Here is a 21,664-nt window from a genome sequence, read left to right as displayed (position 1 = left end):
CGTGGAGGTACGGATTCCCGAGCAGCGGCTCCTGCAGTACAGCCGCCACTCCAGCTGGTGGAGAGCTGCACTTGGTGGAGACTTTGTTCCAGACCCTGGTGAGTTCCTTGTAAAAGACAGGCAGCTCCTGGACGGCGGTCCTGACTCCCCCCAAGCTCACAAACAGGAGCTGCATGTCGTATTTGAGGCCATGCTGCTGGCGGAAGAAATACGTCGCCAGCGCACACCACCTAGGAGGGGGCTCGACGTAAAGGTATCTCTGCAGGGTCTGAAGATGGAAAGTCGCTAGCTGGGTGCTGACGCACACCAACGACTGATCGCCCTCCCTAAGCGGGAGACTCAAGACCGCGGCAGAAACCCAGTGCTTCCTGTTGTTCCAGAAGAAGTCCACCAGCTTCTTCTGTATCTTGGTGACAAGCGCAGGGGGAGGGGTCAAAGTGACCAGCCGGTACCACAGCATAGCGGCCACCAGCTGGTTTATGACAAGCGCTCGACCCCTGTAGGACAGCACTCGAAGCAGTCCTGTCCAGCGCCCTAGGCGAGCGGCGACCTTGGCCTCCAGCTCTTGCCAGTTCGCCGGCCAGGCTTCCTCGTCGGGGCTAAGGTAGACTCCCAGATAGAGGAGATGGGTCGTGCTCCAGGCAAAAGGCCTGAGCTCCTCCGGCAGGGAGTCCACCCGCCACTGACCCACCAGGAGTCCGGAACATTTCGGTCCCCTCCATAACTCTTTTAGTGGGAGACAAAATAAACATTAAATCAAGTGCCCCCCGATCTGGGAGACACTCCAGACACTTATACCTGCCCTCTTTTTTTTTGTGATTTTTTTGGGGCATTAAAATCATATAATTTTACAAGTGCCCCCTATAAAAGGGGAGGGGGACACTAAAAACGGCAATTAAAACAAATTAAACTTTAAAACATAAAATCAAATTAAAATTTGGTTGCCGGGGGTGATAATGCACTCCAGTCCCTCCATTGCCCACCTCTCCTGGAAGGCCGCGAGCGTACCGTTGGACACCTCGACATTCTAGCTCCTGTGTGTACAGGTGCTCACTAAACTTGGAAGTGATGGAGTATCTGAGCACTTGTGTTTGACGCATTCATCACAAGCACTTTCCATTCACCGGACCCACTATCGGTTGCTTAGCACACTCATTGATCTGTTTGGATGTTGCATCAAACCCGCAGATTCCTGCACATGACCAACGCTCAGAACCATCCAGAATTATTGAAAAGACGCTGACTTGCAAAAAACAGAGGATGACAAGTGGCCATTAATTGGTCCAGGCAGAGCACGGCCGATGGGGTGTTCTCTCCGTCTGCCTGCCTCTCTTCTGCGGCTATGTCTGTGCCCTGGTGTCCCTGGAGAGGGAACATGCTGTGTCTGCTGGTATGCTGGAGGCTTTCTGTGACCAGTGGCCACCAGAGGGACTGGAGTGCAGTGTGGATAAAGGGAACAAAATTATAATTTTAAAGGTTTTTCTGTTCGTTTTGTCATAATTTGGAACTTATTGTTTATTCCCCCTTTGTAAAGGGGGCACTTATGGTTTAAATGTTTCCGATAGCTGATTTAATCATCCCAATTAGGGCAGTAGGCCCAGCTGCGAGTTGGCATGGGCCTCTTCTGTGCTGTAACCATTCTATGATTCTATGAATTGATTAGCCTGAAGAGTAGAGGATTCAATTAAATCTTTGATTCTGAATATTTGAACTGTGTTTGAGGAAAGTTAGCACAATTGGGATCCTCATTGAGTTGTCAGCCAATGATGCTCATTCTTCAAAGATCTGACTGGCTCTGGGAGTCCATCCCCCTCCTCACTTTATTTGATTGGTTCTCTGAGAGGCTGCAACTTCTGATTGGGTAATGAGGAATGTCACTCATTATCGATGCTGCCTCGCTTGGATTATCCTTCAGAAGAATACAGGAGTTTGAGTTTAGCGAAAGCTTAGTTTTGTATTTCATCAAAGTTACGATTTTGTTAAAAAAAAAATCATCAAGATGGCTTCTCCAGTGCGTCAGAACTACCACCAGGACTGTGTGGATGCTGTCAACAAGCAGATCAACATCGAGCTCTATTCCTCCTATGTTTATCTCTCGATGGTGAATTTTATATTTTAGACCACTTCACAATGGAGACTGTGTAATGTGAATTTACTAAATTCTGTGCTGTATCCAGCCCACCTATTCTGAGTATCTTGAGTCTTAATGACTCACTTTCCTGGGTGCTTTTGAACTTCTTGTTGTTTATTTGGAATACATTCTGCACTCAATGCATGGAATTTAGAATTTGTGTCCTCCTTCTAAATCACTCCATCGAATTTCCGTACCTTACCTTTTCAATGGGGGATGTAATCTTAAAATTAGAGCTAGCCTGTTTAGGTGGAAATCAAAGTAGTATTTCCTGCAAGAGTGGTGGAAATCTGGAACACTTTCGTTCCCATCTCCCTCAAATTTAAAAAAGACTTTGATGCTAGGCTGTAGTTTTTTGTCGGGTATGACAAGATTGTTTCCATGACAGTATATACCAGTTCTGTGAGATTTTGGACCCTTGAAAGAGAGCAAAATATTGAGATTGATATGTACTGTACATGATACCCAAGTACTCTTCTGATCCCTCCATAGTCCTTCTACTTTGACTGGGATGATGTTGCCCTGTGTCATTTTGCCAAGTTTTTCAAGGCGCAGTCACAGGAGGAATGTGAGCATGCTGAGAAACTGATGAAATTCCAGAATCGCCGTGGAGGACGGATCTTCTTGGCGGACATCAAGGTTGGATTTGATAACGGTTCCAATTTACATCACAGGCCAAACTGGTCTTTGCGGTGATTACATTCCAACAAACCTCCTCTCTCCTTGCTTTATCAGCATATCATTCGATTCCTTTCTCCCCATGCACTTGCCTAGCTTCCCCTTCAATATATCTGAGCTATTTGCCTCATCAATATAACTGCAGAGTTTGTGATAGCAAACAGAATTGCCACTAAGTTAACATACAGGTTCATGGTAAAGTAAACTTTTGATTGCACCCTGAATTTCCTTCAATACATTACAATGTTTGTTTAATCCATTCTGTGTTCAATGTAGAATTTTCTTTCTTTCCAGAAACCGGAGCAGGATGAGTGGAGCAATGGTCTGGAGGTGATGCAGAGAGCTCTGCAGATGGAGAAGAATGTGAACCAGAGTGTGCTGGATCTGCACAAACTCCACTGGGAGGACAGATCCTCATGTGAGTTCTTTTTGATTTAATGTTGCCTTTCGGGTAAGTTGGAGGTTGTGGAACCTAGCTGTGCTTCGGCCTAATTAAAAGATCTCCATGCCCAATAGCTTTGTGCAAGTGTCTCATTGGCTTTTGTGTGGGAAGGGGTGGGGAAGTTCACTGACTGTTAAATGTATCCCAGGATCTGTGCACCTGTTGTGCAGTAAGTTTTTAATCTAATGATGCAGTAATTCCATCAATCTCAATTGCACCACTTGACTATCCTCCAGTTCAAGAGGATTAAAATCCAAACTCCTGAAGGGAGACATTCCTTGATATCTGCTGCTGGACATAACTAGTTTCCCTCTTTCAGTTGTGACTTCCTGGAGACCCACTACTTAGATGAACCAGTGAAGATGATCAAGAAGCTTGGCGATCACATCACCAACCTGAAGAGACTGGGAGCCCCTGAGAAAGGCCTGGGAGAGTACCTGTTTGACAAGCACACCCTGGGGGAGAGTGACTGAATTGACTGAGATCAAACAATTGTGTACAGTATTTAGATAATTAAAAATATTGTGTTGGTAATGATGGCTTCTGACTTTGGACAAAGAGCTGAGACCTGGGTGCTTGATGTGAAATGTACCATAAATGTAAATAAACTGTTCAACATTGGACTGGGTTTTGTCTCCTTGTATATTAAGTTGATAAAATAAGCAATTAACATGTTTTACATTAGACAATAATTGCACGTAGTTGTGCAATAGTGATATGGGATTCAGTCCAATGCGATTTGTTTTTTCTCAAGGGGGCCATCAGCTGGTCCAGGCAGGGGATCGTTCAGCCCGACTGCCTGCCTCTCTTCCGCGGTTACATCCAAGCCAGCGTGTCCCTGGAGATGGAGCATGCAATGTACATCGGTACGCTCGTGGCCTTCCGTGAGAGGTGGGCGCCGGAGGGACTAGAGTGCATCATTACCCTGGCAACCAAATTTTAATTTGATTATTATTGCTTAAAGTTTAATTTGTCTACGTTTGTCAGTTTTAGTGCCCCCGCCACCCTTTTCGCCAGGGGGCAATTATTTCTGTTTTGGTGCCCTTGCGGGGGGGGAACGAGAGGGCACCTGAAAAATTTGGAGTATGCCCCTCCCCCTTTAATCAGGGGGCACTTGATTATTGTCTTCAACTAAAATAGTCGTATGAAAAATCGAACGCTTTGTCCCTATCGGGCGTAACTTGTGATGGGGAAGACAATCTAGATATAGCATCAAAATTACTGTGATCAGCTGATCATCTGTATTCAATATCACATGTATATGTGGACAAAATCAAAGCCCAACTCAGCATTTGGGCTGCAGCTAATGTTGGAACTGGGGACTTTGGATGGAGGATTGCTGTCAGAGGCATATGGTCTGTAACAATGGTAAACTTACAACCGTACAAGTATTTGTAGAACTTCTTGACCCCAAAAAGTAATGCCAAACCTTCCCTTTTGATTTGCGCATAATTACGGTCACTGGCACTGAGAATGCGTGAAGCAAAAGCAATTGGTCCCTCCTCCACACGATGTCGTACAACTATTTTAAGTGAAACCATAAATCATGTGACTGCCCACCCTTAAAAGGGGGCACTAGAACCGACAAATAAACAAATGAAATTTTGGCCGTTAAACAAATCAGTTTAAAATTTTGTTGCCCCCGGTGCCTACCTCTCGTGGAAGACCGTGAGCATACTGGCAGACAATTCATGCTCCATCTCCAGGGACACCGTAGCTTGAACCACTATGTAGTACATCAGAGATCACTGCCTCAACTCCATATGGAGAAGCGTCACATGCTAGCGTGATCTCCTTAGATACGTTAAAGTGAACTAACACAGTGCTGTCTACCAATTGGCTTTTATACTCCTTGAATGCTGTGTCGCATTCTTCTGACAACTTCCAATGGACCTGTTTTTTCACTAGATCATTCACTGGATGTAACACTGTAGCCAAATTTGGTAGGAACTTCCCATAATCATTCAAAAAACCCAAAAATGATCGAAGTTCAGTGACATTCTTGGGGAGTGGGTGCATTTCTGATTGCATCCCTTGGTTGGATGTAAATCATCTTTGTCTACTCAACCCTAAGAACTCCACTGAGGTTTGAAATAACTCACACATGCAAGCAATCACTTATACTCGGTGCTTCTCCAGCCATTTGAGGACTTAATTCAATATGTTATGAATTTGCCTATTTGGTGATGAAATTAGTATGTATTCTAAAAAACATACAACCCCTCCAATACCTTGCAAAATCTGGTTCATCACCCCTTAGAATATGGCAGGGGTGGAAAAACACCAAATTGTAGCCTATTAAATTGATATAGGCCTAGATGAGTATTTATATTCAAGCATGACTTACATAAGAACATAAGAACATAAGAAATAGGGACAGGAGTAGGCCATATGGCCCCCGAGCCTGCTCCGCCATTCAATAAGATCATGGCTGATCTGATCATGGACTCAGCTCCACTTCCCAGCCTGCTCCCCATAACCCCTTAACCTCTTATTGTTTAAGAAACTGTCTATTTCTGTCTCAACATTTATTCAATGTCGCAGCTTCCACAGTTCTCTGAGGCAGTGAATTCCACGGATCTACAACCCTCTGAGAGAAGAAATTTCTCCTCCTCTCAGTTTTAAATGGGCTTCCCCTTATTCTAAGTTCATGCCCTCTAGTTCTAGTCTCCCTCATCAGTGGAAACATCCTCTCTGCATCCACCTTGTCAAGCCCCCTCATAATCTTATCCTTTTCGATAAGATCACCTCTCATTCTTCTGAATTCCAATGAGTAGAGGCACAACCTCCTCAACCTTTCCTCATAAGTCAACCCCCTCATCTCTGGAATCAACCTAGTGAACCCTCTCTGAACTGCCTCCAAGGTAAATATGGAAACGAAATCTGCACGCAGTATTCCAGGTGTGGCCTCACCAATATCCTGCATAGCTGTAGCATGACTTCCCTGCTTTTATACTCCATCCCATTTGCAATAAAGACCAAGATTCCATTGGCCTTCCTGGTCACTTGCTGTACCTGCATACTATTCTTTTGTGTTTCATGCACAAGTACTCCCCAGGTCCCGTTGTATTGCAGCACTTTGCAATCATTCCCCACTTATATAATAACTTGTACTTTGATTTTTTTCTGCCAAAGTGCATGACCTCACACTTTCCAACATTATATTCCATCTGCCAAATTTTGGACCACTCACTGAGCCTGCCTACGTCCTTTTGCAGATTTTTTGCGTCCTCCTCACACATTGCTTTTCTTCCCATCTTTGTATCATCAACAAACTTGGCTACGTTACACTCAGTCCCTTCTTCCAAGTCGTTAATATAGATTGCAAATAGTTGGGGTCCCAGCACTGATCCCTGCGGCACCCCACTAGTTACTGGTTGCCAACCAGAGAATGAACCATTTATCCTGACTCTCTGTTTTCTGTTGGTTAGCCAATCATCTATCCATGCTAATATATTACCCCCAACCCCCAATCTTGTGCAGTAACCGTTTTAGTGACACCTTGTCAAATGCCTTCTGGAAGTTCAAATACACCACGTCCACTGGTTCCCCTTTATCCACCCTGTTCGTTACATCCTCAAAGAATTCCAGCAAATTTATCAAACATGATTTCCCCTTCATAAATCCATGCTGACTCTGCCTGACCAAATTTTGCTTTTCCAAATGTCCTAATACTGCTTCTTTAATAATGGACTCCAACATTTTCCCAACCACAGATGTTAGGCTAACTGGTCTATAGTTTCCTGCTTTTTGTCTGCCTCTTTTTTTATATGGGGCGTTACATTTGCAGTTTTCCAATCTGCTGGGACCTTCCAAGACTCCAGGGAATTTTGGTAAATTACAACCAATGTCTCCACACTCCCTGCCACTACTTTTCTTAAGACCCTAAGATACAAGCCTTGAGGTCCATGGGATTTATCTGCCTTTAGTCCCATTATCTTACTGAGTACCACCTCCATAGTGATTGTGTTAAGTTCCTCTCTGACTATAGCCCCCTTGACTATCCACTGTTCGGATATTGTTAGTGTCCTCTACCGTAAAGACTGATACAAAATATTTGTTCAGTTTCTGACATCTTCATGTTCCCCATTACTAATTCCCCTGTCTCGTCCTCTACGGGACAAACATTTACTTTAGCCACTCTTTTCCTTTTTATATATGTGGACTTATATTTCCTCTGTACAGCTCCCAGACGGCTCATTCCTCGGAGTCCCAAGGAACCCCATAATCCCTTGGGAGCACAGGTATTTAAGAAGCCATCACAGGTTGGAGAGGCACTCGGCAGACCTGCAATAAAAGACTAAGGTCACACAGGAGTTCGAGCAGGCGGGAGTTCAAACAGCCAGTGGCCTATAAAGGCCCAACAGTCGGGAGTCCGGGGAGTTCGAGCAGGAGGTGGGAGTTCGAGGAGGAGGCCAGCCGGTGAGGCAGTCGGTGAGGTAGTCAGAGAGGCTCAGCTGGTGCAGCTGCAGCAGGGGCAGAAGGTAAACAAAGAAGTCGAAAGAAATCGAAAGGTGACATCACAGCCAAGGGGGTAAGTGTTTGGCTGGTGATTGGTGAGTACTTTTTCTTTTATTTTCCTTATCAGCAGGTAACCTTTATCATTGTTGTTACCAATTTAATTCAATCTAGGGGTTAAGTCATGGCAGGAGAGCTCGGACACGTGTTATGCTCCTCCTGTGCTATGTGGGAACTCGGACACTTCCTTTGTTGCTGACGACTACAAGAGCGGGAAGTGTGTCCTGCTGCAACTCCTGACAGACTGCATTGCAGCACTGGAACTGCAGGTGGATTCACTCTGGAGCATCCGCGATGCTGAGGATATCGTGAATAGCACGTTTAGTGAGTTGGTCAGACCACTGGTAAAAGTTACACAGCCATAGAGGGAATGGATGACCAACAGGGAGAGCAGTGGAAGGAAGGTAGTCCTCTGCGGTCATCCCCCTCCAAAACAGATATACCGTTTTGGGTATGGTTGGGGGGGATCACTCATCAGCAGAAGGCAGCAGCAGCCACGTCCATGGCACCGTGGGTGGCTCTGCTCTACAGGAGGACAGGAAAAAGAGTGGGAGGGCCATAGTGGTAGGGGATTCTATTGTAAGGGGAATAGATAGATGTTTCTGCGGCCGCAATCGAGACTCTAGGATGTTATGTTTCCTCCCTGGTGCAAGGGTCAAGGATGTCTCGGAGCGGGTGCAGGATATTTTGGAGCAGGAGGGTGAACAGCCAGTTGTCATGGTGCATCTAGGTACCAACGATATAGGTAAAAAATGAGATGAGGTCCTACAAGATGAATTTAAGGAGCTAGAAGTTAAATTATAATGTAGGACCTCACTACCAGTGCCACGTGCTAGTCAGAGTAGGAATCGCAGGATAGCTCAGATGAATACGTGGCTTGAGGAGTGGTGCAGAAGAGAGGGATTCAATTTCTGGGACATTGGAACCGGTTCTGGGGGAGGTGGGACCAATACAAACGGAACGGTCTGCACCTGCGTAGGACCGGGACCAATGTCCTAGGGGGAGTGTTTGCTCGTGCTGTTGGGGAGGAGTTAAACTAATATGGCAGGGGGATGGGAACCTATGCAGGGAGACAGAGGGAAGTAGAATGGAGGCAGAAGCAAAAGATAGAAAGAAGAAAAGTAAACATGGATGGCAGAGAAACCCAAGGCAAAATTCAAAAGGGGCCACATTACAACAAAATTCCAAAAAGGCAAAGTGTGTGAAAAAGTTAACACTGAAGGCGCTGTGCCTCAATGCGAGGAGTATTCTTAATAAGGTGGATGAATTAACTGCACTGCCAGCAATTAATGAATATGATATAATTGGCATCACGGTGACATGGCTCCAGGGTGACCAAGGCTGGGAACTCAACATCCAGGGGGATTCAGCATTTAGGAAGGATAGACAGAAAGGAAAATGAGGTGGGGTCGCGTTGCTGGTTAAAGATGAAATTAACCTAATAGTAAGGAAAGAAAATAGCTTGAATGATGTGGAAATGGTATAGGTGGAGCTGCGGAATACCAAAGGGCAGAAAATGCTAGTGGGAGTTGTGTACAGACCACCAAACAATAGTAGTGAGGTTGGGGACAGCATCAAACAAGAAATTAGGGATGCGTGCAATAAAGGTACAGCAGTTATCATGGGCGACTTTAGTCTACATATGGATTGGACTAACCAAACTGGTAGCAAAACGGTGGAGGAGGATTTCCTGGAGTGTATTCGGCATGGTTTTCTAGACCAATGTTGAGGAACCAACTAGAGGGCTAGCCATCCTAGACTGGGTGATGTGTAATGAGAAAGGACAAATTAGCTATCTTGCTGTGGGAGGCCCCTTGGGGAAGAGTGACGATAATATGGTAGAATTCTTTATTAAGATGGAGAGTGACACAGTTAATTCAGAGATGAGGTCCTGAACTTAAGGAAAGGTAACTTCAATGGTATGAGGCGTGAATTTGCTAGAATAGACTGCCAAATGTTACTTAAAGGGTTGACTTTGGATAGGCAAAGGCAAACATTTAAAGATCACATGGATGAACTTCAACAATTTTACATACCTGTTTAGAGTAAAAATAAAATGGGGAAGGTGGCTCAACCGTGGCTAACAAGGGAAATTAAGGATAGTGTTAAATCCAAGGAAGATGCATATAAATTGACCAGAAAAAGCAGCAAACCTGAGGACTGGGAGAAATTTAGAATTCAGCAGAGGAGGACATAGAAACAAAGACAACATGTTTAGTTAAGAGGGGGAAAATAGAGTATGAGAGGAAGCCTGCTGAAAACATAAAAACTGACTGCAAAAGCTTCTATAGATATGTGAAGAGAAAAAGATTAGTGAAGACAAACGTGGGTCCCTTGCATTAAGATTCAGGTGAATTTATAATGGGGAACAAAGAAATGGCAGACCAGTTGAACAATTACTTTGGTTCTATCTTCACAAAGGAAGACACAAATAACCTTCTGGAATTACTAGGGAACTGAGGGTCTAATGAGAAGGAGGAACTGAAGGATATCCTTATTAGGCGGGAAATTGTGTTGGGGAAATTGATGGGATTGAAGGCCAATAAATCCCCGCAGCCTGATAGTCTGCATCCTAGAGTATTTAAGGAAGTGGCCATGGAAATAGTGGATGCATTGGTGATCATTTTCCAACAGTCTATCGACTCTGGATCAGTTCCTATGGACTGGAGGGTAGCTGATGTAACACCATTTTTTTTAAAAGATGGGAGAGAGAAAATGGATAATTATAGACTGGTTAGCCTCACATCAGTAGTGGGGAAAATGTTGGAATGAATTATTAAAGATGAAATAGCAGCACATTTGGAAAGTAGTGACAGGTCCAAGTCAGCATGGATTTATGAAAGGGAAATCATGCTTGACAAATCTTCTGGAATTTTTTGAGGATGTAACTACTAGAGTGGACAAGGGAGAACCAGTGGATGTGGTGTATTTGGACTTTCAAAAGGCTTTTGACAAGGTCCCACACAAGAGATTGGTGTGCAAAATGAAAGCACATGGTATTAGGAGTAATGTACTGACGTGGATAGAGAATTAGTTGGCAGACAGGAATCAGAGAGTCGGGATAAACGGGTCCTTTTCAGAATGGCAGGCAGTGACCAGTGGAGTGCCGCAGGGCTTAGTTCTGGGACCACAGCTACTTACAATATACATTAATGATTTAGATGAAGGAATTGAGTGTAATATCTCCAAGTTTGCAGATGAAACTAAACTGGGTGGCGGTGTGAGCTATGAGGAGGATGCTAAAAGGCTGCAGGGTGACTTGGACAGGTTAGGTGAGTGAGCAAATGCATGGCAGATGCAGTATAATGTAGATAAATGTGAGGTTATCCACTTTGCGGGCAAACACACGATGGCAGAATATTATCTGAATGGAGACAGATTAGGAAAGGGTCAGATTAGGCAATGAGACTTGGGTGTCATGGTTCATCAGTCATTGAAAGTTGGCATGCAGGTACAGCAGGCGGTGAAGAAGGCAAATGGTATGTTGGCCTTCATCGCTAGGGGATTTGAGTACAGGAGCAGGGAGGTCTTACTGCAGTTGTATAGGGCCTTGGTGAGGCCTCACCTGGAATATTGTGTTCAGGTTTGGTCTCCTAATCTGAGGAAGGACATTCTTGCTATTGAGGGAGTGCAGCGAAGGTTCACCAGACTGATTCCTGGGATGGCAGGACTGACATATGAGGAGAGACTGGATCAACTGGGCCTTTATACACTGGAGTTTAGAAGGATGAGAGGGGATCTCATAGAAACTGATGGGACTGGACAGGCTAGATGCTGGATGAATGTTCCCAACGATGGGGAAATCTAGAACCAGGGAACACATTCTTAGGATAAGGGGTAGGCCATTTAGGACTGAGATGAGGAGAAACTTCTTCACTCAGAAAGTTGTTAACCTGTGGAATTCCCTACTGCAGAGAGTTGTTGATGTCAGTTCATTAGATATACTCAAGAGAGAGTTAGATATGGCCCTTATGGCTAAAGGGATCAAAGGGTATGAAGAGAAAGTAGGAAAGGGGTACTGACGGAATGATCAGCCATGATCTTATTGAATGGTGATGTCGGCTCGAAGGGCCAAATGGCCTACTCCTGCACCTATTTTCTATATTTCTATGTTTCTATGTTTCTATGTCCCTGGAGAGGGAGCACACGGTGCTTGTTGTGTGATTGAGGCTTACCGTGGTCAGTGGGCACGAGAGGGACTTGAGTGCAACGTGGACACACGGATCTAAATTATAATTTGAAAAGTTTTTATGTTAGTTTTCTCAGATTTGGAACATATTGTTTATTCCCTCTCATAAAGGGGCACTTATAAGTTTTTTGCTATTGATTAGCCTAAAGAGTAGAGGATTCATTTAAACCTGTGATGCTGAATATATGAACTGTGTTTGAGGAAAGTTCGGACAATTCAGATGCTCATTGAGTTGTCAGCCAAAGATGCTCATTCCTCAAACATCTGACTGGCTCTGGGAGTCCAACCCCTCCTCCCTTTAGTTGATTGGTGCTCTGAGAGACAACAACTTCTGATTGGGTTTTGAGGACTGTCACTCATCCTCTAGGCTGCCACGCCTTGGATTATCCAGCAGTATAAATACAGGAGTTTGAGGTTCGTTAAATTTCAGCTTGTTGCTTCAACAAAGTTTAGATTTGTGAAAAATAATCAGAATCGTTTCTCAAGTGCATCAGAACTACCACCAGGATTGTGAGGATGCTGTCAACAAGCAGATCAACATGGAGCTCTATTCCTCCTATGTTTATCTCTCCATGGTGTGTTTTGTATTTTTGACCATTTCACAATGGATACGATGTTATGTGAATTTACTAAATTCTGTGTTATATCCAGCCCACCTATTCTGAGTATCTTGAATCTTAATGAGTCACTTTCCTGAGCTCTCTTGAGCTTGTTGAAGTTTATTTGGAATACATTCTGCACTTAATGCATGAAATTCAGAATTTGTATCCTCATTCTAAGTAACTCCATGGACCTTCTGTACTTTACCTTTGCAATGAGGGGATGTAATTTTAAAATTAGAGCTAGTCTATTTAGGGGGCAAGTCAGGAAGTATTATTTCCTGCAAGTATGGTGGAAATCTGGAACACCTTTCTTTCCCATTCCACTCCTCCCCCACCACCCCCCTGCAAAAAAAGTCATTGATGTTGGGCCAAGGTTTATTATTGCATAGGGTATGAACATATTGTTTCCATGGCCATGTACATACTAGTTTAGTGAGACTTTGAACCCTTTGAAAGAAAGCACAATATTGAGGTGATATTATTTATAGTACACGTGGTGATGCGTCTGCAGTATAATACCTAAATATTCTCTTATCCTTCCACAGTCCTTCTACTTTGACCGGGATGCTGTTGCCCTGCGTCAGTTTGCGGAGTTCTTCAAGGAGCAGTCACACGAGGAACGTGAGCATGCTGAGAGACTGATGAAATTCCAGAATCGGCGTGGAGGACGGATCATTTTGGCAGATATTAAGGTTGGACTCCATAAAGGAGTGGCCTTCTGTCTGGCTCCCATTAGACTGAATGTTCCCATTACATTGTCAAGAAATTGGTTCAAATTTACAGCACACAAGCCATTTAGCCAAGCTGGACTGTGCTGGTTTTTATATTCCACACAAGCATGCTTCCTCTAACCCGATCAGCATATTGTTCTATTCCTTTCTCCCCATGTGCTTTCCCTTAAATACATCCAAGCTATTTGTCTTATCCATATGACTCTAGTGCTTGCTGTAGGTTAATGGCAATTTTATATCCCAGCAAATATGTTCATGGTAACGTAGACTTTTGATTGCACCCCTAATTTGCTTCAAATGTTTATTTAATCCAGTGTTGGTGAACTATTAGAGTTTTGTTTCTTTCCAGAAACCAGAGCAGGATGAGTGGAGCAATGGTCTGGAGGTGATGCAGAGAGCTCTGCAGATGGAGAAGAATGTCAACCAGAGTCTGCTGGATCTGCACAAACTCTCCACTGGGAGCACTGACCCTCATGTAAGTTCTTAATAATTTAATTTGTGCTGAGATTGTGAAACCTTGTTGTCTTTAAGCCTAATTAAAAGATCTCCATGCCCAATAGCTTTGTGTTGGTGTCTCTCCATTTTATGTTGGGGAGCAGTGGGAAGGGATGCGGGAAGTTGGCCTACTGTAGACAGTAACTAGTAAATGTGTCTGTGATCGCAGGATCTGAGCACCTATTGTGCAATAAATTTTAATCTAATGATGCAGTAATTCCATCAATCTCAATTGCACCACTTGACTATCCTCCAGTTTAAGAGGATTAAAATCCAAACTCTGAAGGTGAAGCTGACATTCCTTGATATCTGCTGCGGGACATAACTAGTTTCCCTCTTTCAGTTGTGTGATTTCCTGGAGACTCACTACTTGAACGAACAAGTGAAGATGATCAAGAAGCTTGGAGATCACATCACCAACCTGAAGAGACTGGGAGCCCCTGAGAATGGCCTGGGAGAGTACCTGTTTGACAAGCACACCCAGTGGGAGTGTGACTAAACTGTCTATTGGATCAAGCTTATTGTTTAGTACTTGTATTTATATAATTACCCCCCTCCCCCACCCCCCAATCCTATAGGGAGTGATGATTTGTGACTTTTTACAAGAAGCTGTGTGACCTGAGAGCCTGATGTGAAATGTAACATAACTAAATAAACTGTTCAACATTGGACTGGGTTTTGTCTCTTTGCATGTTTGAAAAATAACCAACCATTCATTCAATTAACATAATGTGCTTTTCATAAAACAAAAATTACACTGAGCTGTGCAACAGTGTTCTGGGATTTAGTCCTCTGAAGTTTGTTTTTCCTTGGTTGTAATGGCAATATATTGACTGGGATATACAGACTTGTTTGTAAGGCTTGAAACATTCAATAGGGGCGTTCAGACAATTGATTGCGTGACAAAGCATGGTCAAGGGTTAGGGTAAAGGAGTGTCCTAGTGGTGGTAAGGTTAAGAGCGATAACTTGGAGGTTAGGGTCTTAACAGCTGAATAAAAATACCTGTTCCCACGAGTGCACATTCTCTCTCTCTCTCTCTCTCTCTCTCTCTTTTCCTAAATGACAACTCAATGCAACAAGCTACACATTTGCTGTAATGTGTTAAACACAGAGAATGTCTTCTGGGCATTCAATAATGCCATTTTATTTTCGTGAAGTCCTGGATTACAGAATCATAGAAATTTAGTGTGGAAGGTGGCCATTTTTGCCCACTGTGTCCATGCCAGTCCACCCCGAGCTATCCAGTCTAAGCCCACTTTCTAGCTTTATTCTGTAGCATTCTATTAAGTGTATGTGCCCTGGGAAGAGCTGTTTGTATTAAGTTGTTGCTATAAATCCTGTTCAGTTATTACTGCAGGTAATTCAGTGATGGAACTCACCACTGCTGCTGTCGACTTTCTGTTCAGCAGAAACTGCTGTACAGACCAATCTATGAGTACATTGAACTCCGGGGATTACAATTGGGTGAGGAGGGAGAACGTTAGTGACATCAGCTTGCTGACCCCGCTTCATTGATTAGTGTGGATTCTCTCGTGCCCATGGGTCTAGACAGCTTCTCTTCTGCCCGCTCCCATCGTGATCAAATAGAACAACCTAGGCTCATGTGTGAAAGGTATAGAAGGAATATATGTGTCTTACTCCAACAAAATATAACGTTTCGGGAAGGAGTAAATGTATTTCATGAAATGCACAAAGCAAAAGGCCCAAGAAATGAAACAAGTTTCTCTGGAAAATCATTTGCCCCACACCCACCGCATCCTGGGCCCTAAGGCCTAATCCCTCAATTCATAAAAAAATGGGCTAGAAATTCGGGTTTCAGCAAAAACTCTTTTTGGCAAAATGTGCTTTTTCGCATCGCAATCAGGCCCGAAATTTAATTTGCAAATTGGTTAAAATTGGCGTTGCACGAGGATTTGCGGCGCAAACTGCGATCCCTGCAAACTTTAGACCGAGGCCGGACACCCCTGCGAGAGAGGTCTTGGGAGGGTGGAAAACGACCAAAAAATAAATTGGGGGAAAAAAACGTTCACAAAACATTTACAAGACACTTATCTATCAAATCACTGAAAAAGAATTAAAAAATAAAAACTATAACTTGCCTTTTTGCAGGTCTTCATACTTACCGATGCTGGCAGGGCTGCTATGATAGGTTTTTCCCTGTTGGTATTTTGAGCGCAGAATACGGGTACGGAGAATCAAATTTTTGGTGAAAATGGGATATCGGGTCTTGCACGGTGGCACTCCTCTGCCCAGCAGTACGTGGGAAGCGCCGCCGCAAAATGTCACCGAATTTCCCGGCGAGCGGGTTTTTGTCAAAATGGGTGAAATAGCACGAAAAACCCGGTCACAAAATCGACGTATTTCGAGCAGAAAAATATGTAGCAATTTGTATTTCGGCCCACTTTGCATTTGATATAAAATAACAATCATCCTGTCCAAATCCGACTAGATCTCTATTTCCCTCCTTCACCCCTATGAATGGATTCAAATGTTAACGCTGCAGCTGTAAAAATCCAATGTTTACAAGTTAGTTTCTGGAATTTAGCTGAGAACTGTATTGGGTGCAATTAAATTGCCATCATCAGCCATTACATGTTATTGGGCTCAATTTTCCCCAGTGCCGTTTTTTGGCGTATTGCACAGTTACGCCCGTTGTTTTTGGCCCTGAATACTAAAAAAAAATAACTTGCAAGTTTCCTCGTTCTATTTTTTGAAATTGGCGCTCTGCAAGCTCTCCTTTCGCTTTGCGGAGGTGGAGCTTAATATCTGCACCGAAAAAACAATGCATCCCCCCTTTGCATGCGCGGGAAAAAAATGATGTTTTTTACGTGACTGCTATAGACGCGTATGCCCAGTACAATTCCCGGTCTGCATTCAGCCATTTTTAAAGAGCCAGTTGTGTGTGAGAACTTTAATTCTTAGTGGAAAAATTGGAGCCGCAATACAATAGGCAATGCGGCTCAAAGACCAAGAATTTCTCACAGGATGAAGTGGAGACACCAGTTACTGTAATTGAGGCCAGATGGCAAGAGCTGGACACCAGTAGAGGTCACAAAAAAGTTTCACCAAAAGAAATGAAGAAACGCTGGAACCAACTTGCAGAAGATTACTGTGCAATGGTGACCACCCCGAGTTCTGGAGGCCAGTGCAATAAGAAGTAGCAGGACCTTGGTCAAGTAGTTAGTGTAAGTAATATTTTCATTTATTCACTGGAATTGCAATTGTAAATGTGAGCATCAGTATATGTCCCACCCAGCAGAAAGATCCCCTCTCTAAAAAGTTATATTTTCATCACTGCAGAGGAAGGTGGCTCACAACAAAAGGGAAAGAACTCGAACAGGAGGAGACCCAGCAAATCTGCACCCACTGACATCCTTGGAAGAGAGGGTCGCTACTTTGATGGGTCCTGCCTGGAGAAAAGCAACCACCACTGAACAAGCTGGGCCCACACTTGATGGAGAGGGTAATCCCTGCAAATTCCACAGTCTGGCTTTGCTAAATGTTAAGTGCTGTGCGGGCTAGCCATGCTTCGATTCATGGGGATATCTCCGTCAGTCAGGCTTCGGTTGATGCAATGTGCTATCATTCATCGTGGTCCTTCAAATGAGCCTGCTGCCTGCACTGTGTGAGCCTACTCATGTCACCCTGCCCCTTCCTCTGCTGCTAATCATTTGTCTGTTCTGTTATATTTTGTAGAACTTGTGGCCAACCCTGATGAGGCTGAAGCCGATGCAGAAGAAGATTCAGACGCGGACGAGCTTGAAGAGGAGAACATCTTCCAGTGCCACCTTCCAGACCAAGAGCATGGGTGTGAGGGGGAAGGGAAGGGGGTAGGGGAAAGGGATGGATGAAGCCCCCGTTCTTGTACTCACTCTGGCGGAGGTGCAGGTGTTGCCCATTGTGGTGCCAGGCCTTTTCCTGGTACGAGTGTTGGACCATTCCATGGTTTCTCACAGTCCGAGGCTGGGGATTCCAGTGGTGTGCAGCAAGGCACACCCAGGGCCCCACCATCCGAAGCTGTGGGATCCAGTGGGATGCAGCGAGCCACACCTAGGGTGAGGAGTGGAAAGAGAGATCAACAGCTCTCTCCTGAGGTGCAGGATCTAACAGGTGTGGTTCAGATGATGGCAATGAGTACGGAGAGCATTGACCTTACGCGATCACTCCTGGACACCATCAGTGGGGTGGGTGAAGAGGTATCGGGACTGTCGGGAGAAGTAACAATACTCTCACGAGAAATGGGAACACTATTCGGCACATGAGGGAGGGAATGTCGCAGGTAGTTGAGACACTGTCAAGGCACATGAGGGAGAGAATGTTGGAGTTGGCTGCTGCAATAACGGAACACGACCAGACCCCACAGCCATTGACAGAATCAACTACCACTCCCACTCCAATCCCCAGACCAGACTCTGAAGAGACCCAAGCTGGGCCTTCCACATTATTGCCTGCCCACGCCCCCCATTATGAAGTGTGCATTACCTGAGATGCTCGAAAAAATAAGCTCGGTACCAACCCGAGAAATGCTGCAGGGGAGTCTAGCAAGTAGCCTCCGGAATGGTCCATGCATCGGAAATGCTGCTTCAAGCTGCCAATGATCCTCTCTATTTCGCTGCGAGTGACAAGGTGCGACATGTTGTATTCCCTGTCAGGTTCCGTCCGGATTACACGTAGAGGCGTCATGATCCAGGTGGCGAGGCCTTACCCTTTGTCTCCCAACAACCAGATCTGCCCTTCTGGCTGCTGCTGAAACATGGCAGATATAGCGCTCTCACGTAGGATGAACACATTGTGGGTGCTCCCGGGTATCTCGCATCAACTGCCATGATGCGATGCATATCGTCACACACGAGCAGCACATTCACGGAATGGAAGCCTTTTCTGCTCCTGTCCATCTCAGAATCCTTCAAAGGTGCTTGCAAGGTGATGTGGGTACAATCAATGCAGCTCAATTGCTGGGAAGCCAGAAATTCTGGAGAAGCCCACAGCCCTGTTACGCATTGCCTGAGCGATCATGGGGAACTTTATGTCGTCATTCCTCCAGGCATATAATGTAGCAGTCACCTGCTGAATGCACATATGTGTTATGTTATGTATGTAAACCTATTAATGTCTAACCACCAGAAGGCTTGTCCCCTGGAGTCTCAAGGGAGACCACAATCTCTTGGGAGCACCTGTACATAAGGAGGCCTCACAGACTGGAGAGGCATCTGAGATCTCTAATAAAGGACTATGGTCACACCTTACTTTGAGCTTGCAGCATCTAGTCTGAATCTTTATTCAAGACATAACAACTGGCGACGATGTACAAATGACGAAATCCACCACAACAATGCAGAGAACCGTGGACATCCTGGAGAAATTTTCGGAGGGAGATGATTGGGAAATCTTCGTGAAGCAACCCGAGCAATACTTCGTGGCCAACGAGCTGGAAGGAGAACCGAACGCTGCCAAACGAAGGGCGATCCTCTTCACTGTTTGCGGAGCACCAACGTATGGCCTCATGAAAAATCTGCTTGCTCCAGCGAAACGCACAGACAAGTCATACGATGAGTTGTGCACACTGGTCCAGGAGCAACTAAACCCGAAGGAAAGCCTTCTGATGATGAGGTACCAGTTTTACACGTACAAGAGGTCTGAAGGCCAGGAAGTGGCAAGCTATGTTGCCAAGCTAAGGCACCTTGTAGGACATTGCGAATTTGAAGGACACTTGGAGCACACGCTCAGGACTTTTTTGTACTTGGCATTGGCCATGAAGTAATACTTCGCAAACTTTTGAGTGTAGAGACCCCAACCTTGAGTAAAGCCATCGCGATAGCCCAGGCATTTATTGCCACCAGTGACAATACCCAACAAATTTCTCAGCACACTAGTGCTGCTGCAAGTACTGTGAACAAAGTGACGTTGTTTTCTAATCGAAATGTACAGGGCAGAATTTACAAGCCTGCAGCTGCACGTCCGCCGATAACTCAGAGTCCACCATAAAGGGTGGTGAATACAAGGCCATTAACACCTTGTTGGTGCTGCGGGGGTGATCATCATTTCCATTCATGCCACTTCAAAGGATGCGTTTGCAAGGGCTGAGAACAATGGGACACCTCCAACGCATGTGCAGGCAAGCTGCAAACCCTGCTAATTCTGCAAACCATCATGTTGCAGAGGAGGACAGATCCACTGTGGATCACGACAAACCAGAGCCTCAGACCGAGGAGGCAGAGGTATATGGGGTGCACACATTTACCACAAAGTGTCCCCCTATAATGCTGAAAGTTGAATTAAATGGACTCCCGGTGTCCATGGAGCTGGACACGGGCGCAAGCCAGTCCATAATGATCAAAAAGACTTTTGATAAATTGTGGTGCAGCAAGGCCTCGAGGCCAGTCCTGACTCCCATTTGTATTAAACTGAGAACGTACACAAAGGAACTGATTCCCGTAATCGGCAGTGCTACCATAAAGTTCTCCTACGATGGAGTGGTGCACGAGTTACCACTCTGGGTGGTACTGGGCGATGGTTCCATGCTGTTCGGCAGGAGCTGGCTGGGAAAGATATGCTGGAACTGGGACGACATCCGAGTGCTTTCGTCCGTCGACGACACCTCATGTACCCAGGTCCTAATCAATTTCCCCTCACTGTTCGAACCAGGCATCAGGAAGTTCCAAGGAGCAAACGTGTAGATCCTTTTGATTCCGGGGGCACGACCCATCCATCACAAGGCGAGAGCGATACCATACATGACGAAAGAGAGGGTGGAGATCGAGCTGGACAGGCTGCAATGAGAGGGCATCATTTCGCCGATCGAATTCAATAAGTGGGCCAGCCCGATTGTTCCAGTCCTTAAGGGAGACGGCACCGTCAGAATCTGTGGTGATTACAAAGTAATTATCAATCATTTCTCCCTGCAGGATTAATACCCGCTACCAAAGGCAGATGACCTATTTGCGACGCTGGCGGGAGGGAAAATGTCAGGTCACCATCGAGCACCTGCAGAACCTGGAGGAGGTTCTTAGTCGGCTTAATCTTGTGGGGCTCAGGCTAAAATATTCAAAGTGCATTTTCCTGGTGCCTGAAGTGGAATTCCTGGGGAGAAGAATCACAGCGGATGGAAGCAGAATGTTAGATCTCTTAATATCCAATGAAATGCGAATTCCGGTTGTAGTTTTAACATAACTTTTATTCTGGCAGCTGCAACAAGCTCTTGGCTTTAAGCCAGGCCTTTGTCCTTCTGAGACACATGGCAAAACATGGCTGTTCTTCTACCTGACTCAATTTACAGAAAAGAAAGCGCCTTCTTTGACCTTATTGGCTCAATTACTACACTGTTAACCTTTAATTGACTCGCTGCCAAAGGTCCTGATATGTCAAGTTGATTGATGACTTAATGCAATGTGCTGAGTTGCATGTAGAAGCTCTAACTGGTGAGGTCTGTATTCTCACAGCCTGTCTGTATGCAGCCTGTTTGAATTCTCTATCAATCCCCCCTTTGCTTCTTTCACAAACTGAATCATAAAACATCAGGTATCACTGGTTAAACATTCTACAAAATAATTTCATACATGTTAATAGAGTTTCCTTCTAAAATGTGTTGGTGTGTTTCGCCACATGTCCGAACTAGTAGCTTCCACACAAATTTACATCAACCTGAATTCCATCGTGGCCACACTGGAAGTCTGGTTTTAGTAGGTTAATTAACCTTATTCCAATTTAATCCAAATCAAATCTTAATTCAACCTTCCCTTAAGCATAACATACCCATGTGCCACGTACAGATGGTCTGCTGGGTCCTGCTAGGCGTCTCACCTGCGGGACAGCAGCTACAGCTGCCTGGTCGCAACAACATTTAATCAACATAAACAAACAATATAAAAGTAAAATAA

At 44.9% G+C, this 21,664-nt stretch overlaps 1 protein-coding gene across 1 annotated transcript; it reads left to right on the top strand.

The window, feature by feature from the left end:
* Window positions 1-1,999: 1,999 nt before the first annotated feature.
* On the top strand, window positions 2,000-14,285 carry LOC139262673 (ferritin, higher subunit-like). Its single transcript, XM_070877825.1, has 7 exons — window positions 2,000-2,101; window positions 2,624-2,823; window positions 3,571-3,684; window positions 12,431-12,533; window positions 13,106-13,252; window positions 13,641-13,766; window positions 14,130-14,285. The coding sequence occupies exons 1-7, from the start codon at window positions 2,000-2,002 to the stop codon at window positions 14,283-14,285; spliced, it is 948 nt and encodes a 315-aa protein (XP_070733926.1).
* The last annotated feature ends 7,379 nt before the right edge of the window (window positions 14,286-21,664 follow it).

This window comes from Pristiophorus japonicus, chromosome 4 (assembly GCF_044704955.1).
Source record: "Pristiophorus japonicus isolate sPriJap1 chromosome 4, sPriJap1.hap1, whole genome shotgun sequence".
In the NCBI taxonomy this organism is placed as follows: Eukaryota; Metazoa; Chordata; class Chondrichthyes; family Pristiophoridae; genus Pristiophorus; species Pristiophorus japonicus.
The sequence above is the reverse complement of the archived record's forward strand: the minus strand, read 5'-3'. Positions and strand labels throughout refer to the sequence as shown.

Excerpts from the sequence above, each read along its gene's own strand:
- LOC139262673 (XM_070877825.1), top strand. The coding sequence starts at position 2,000 with ATGGCTTCTCCAGTGCGTCAGAACTACCACCAGGACTGTGTGGATGCT. Across the intron at positions 2,102-2,623 it reads CCTATGTTTATCTCTCGATG|TCCTTCTACTTTGACTGGGA; the intron begins GTGAATTTTATA and ends ATCCCTCCATAG. Across the intron at positions 3,685-12,430 it reads CCTGAGAAAGGCCTGGGAGA|AATCGTTTCTCAAGTGCATC; the intron begins GTACCTGTTTGA and ends AAAAATAATCAG.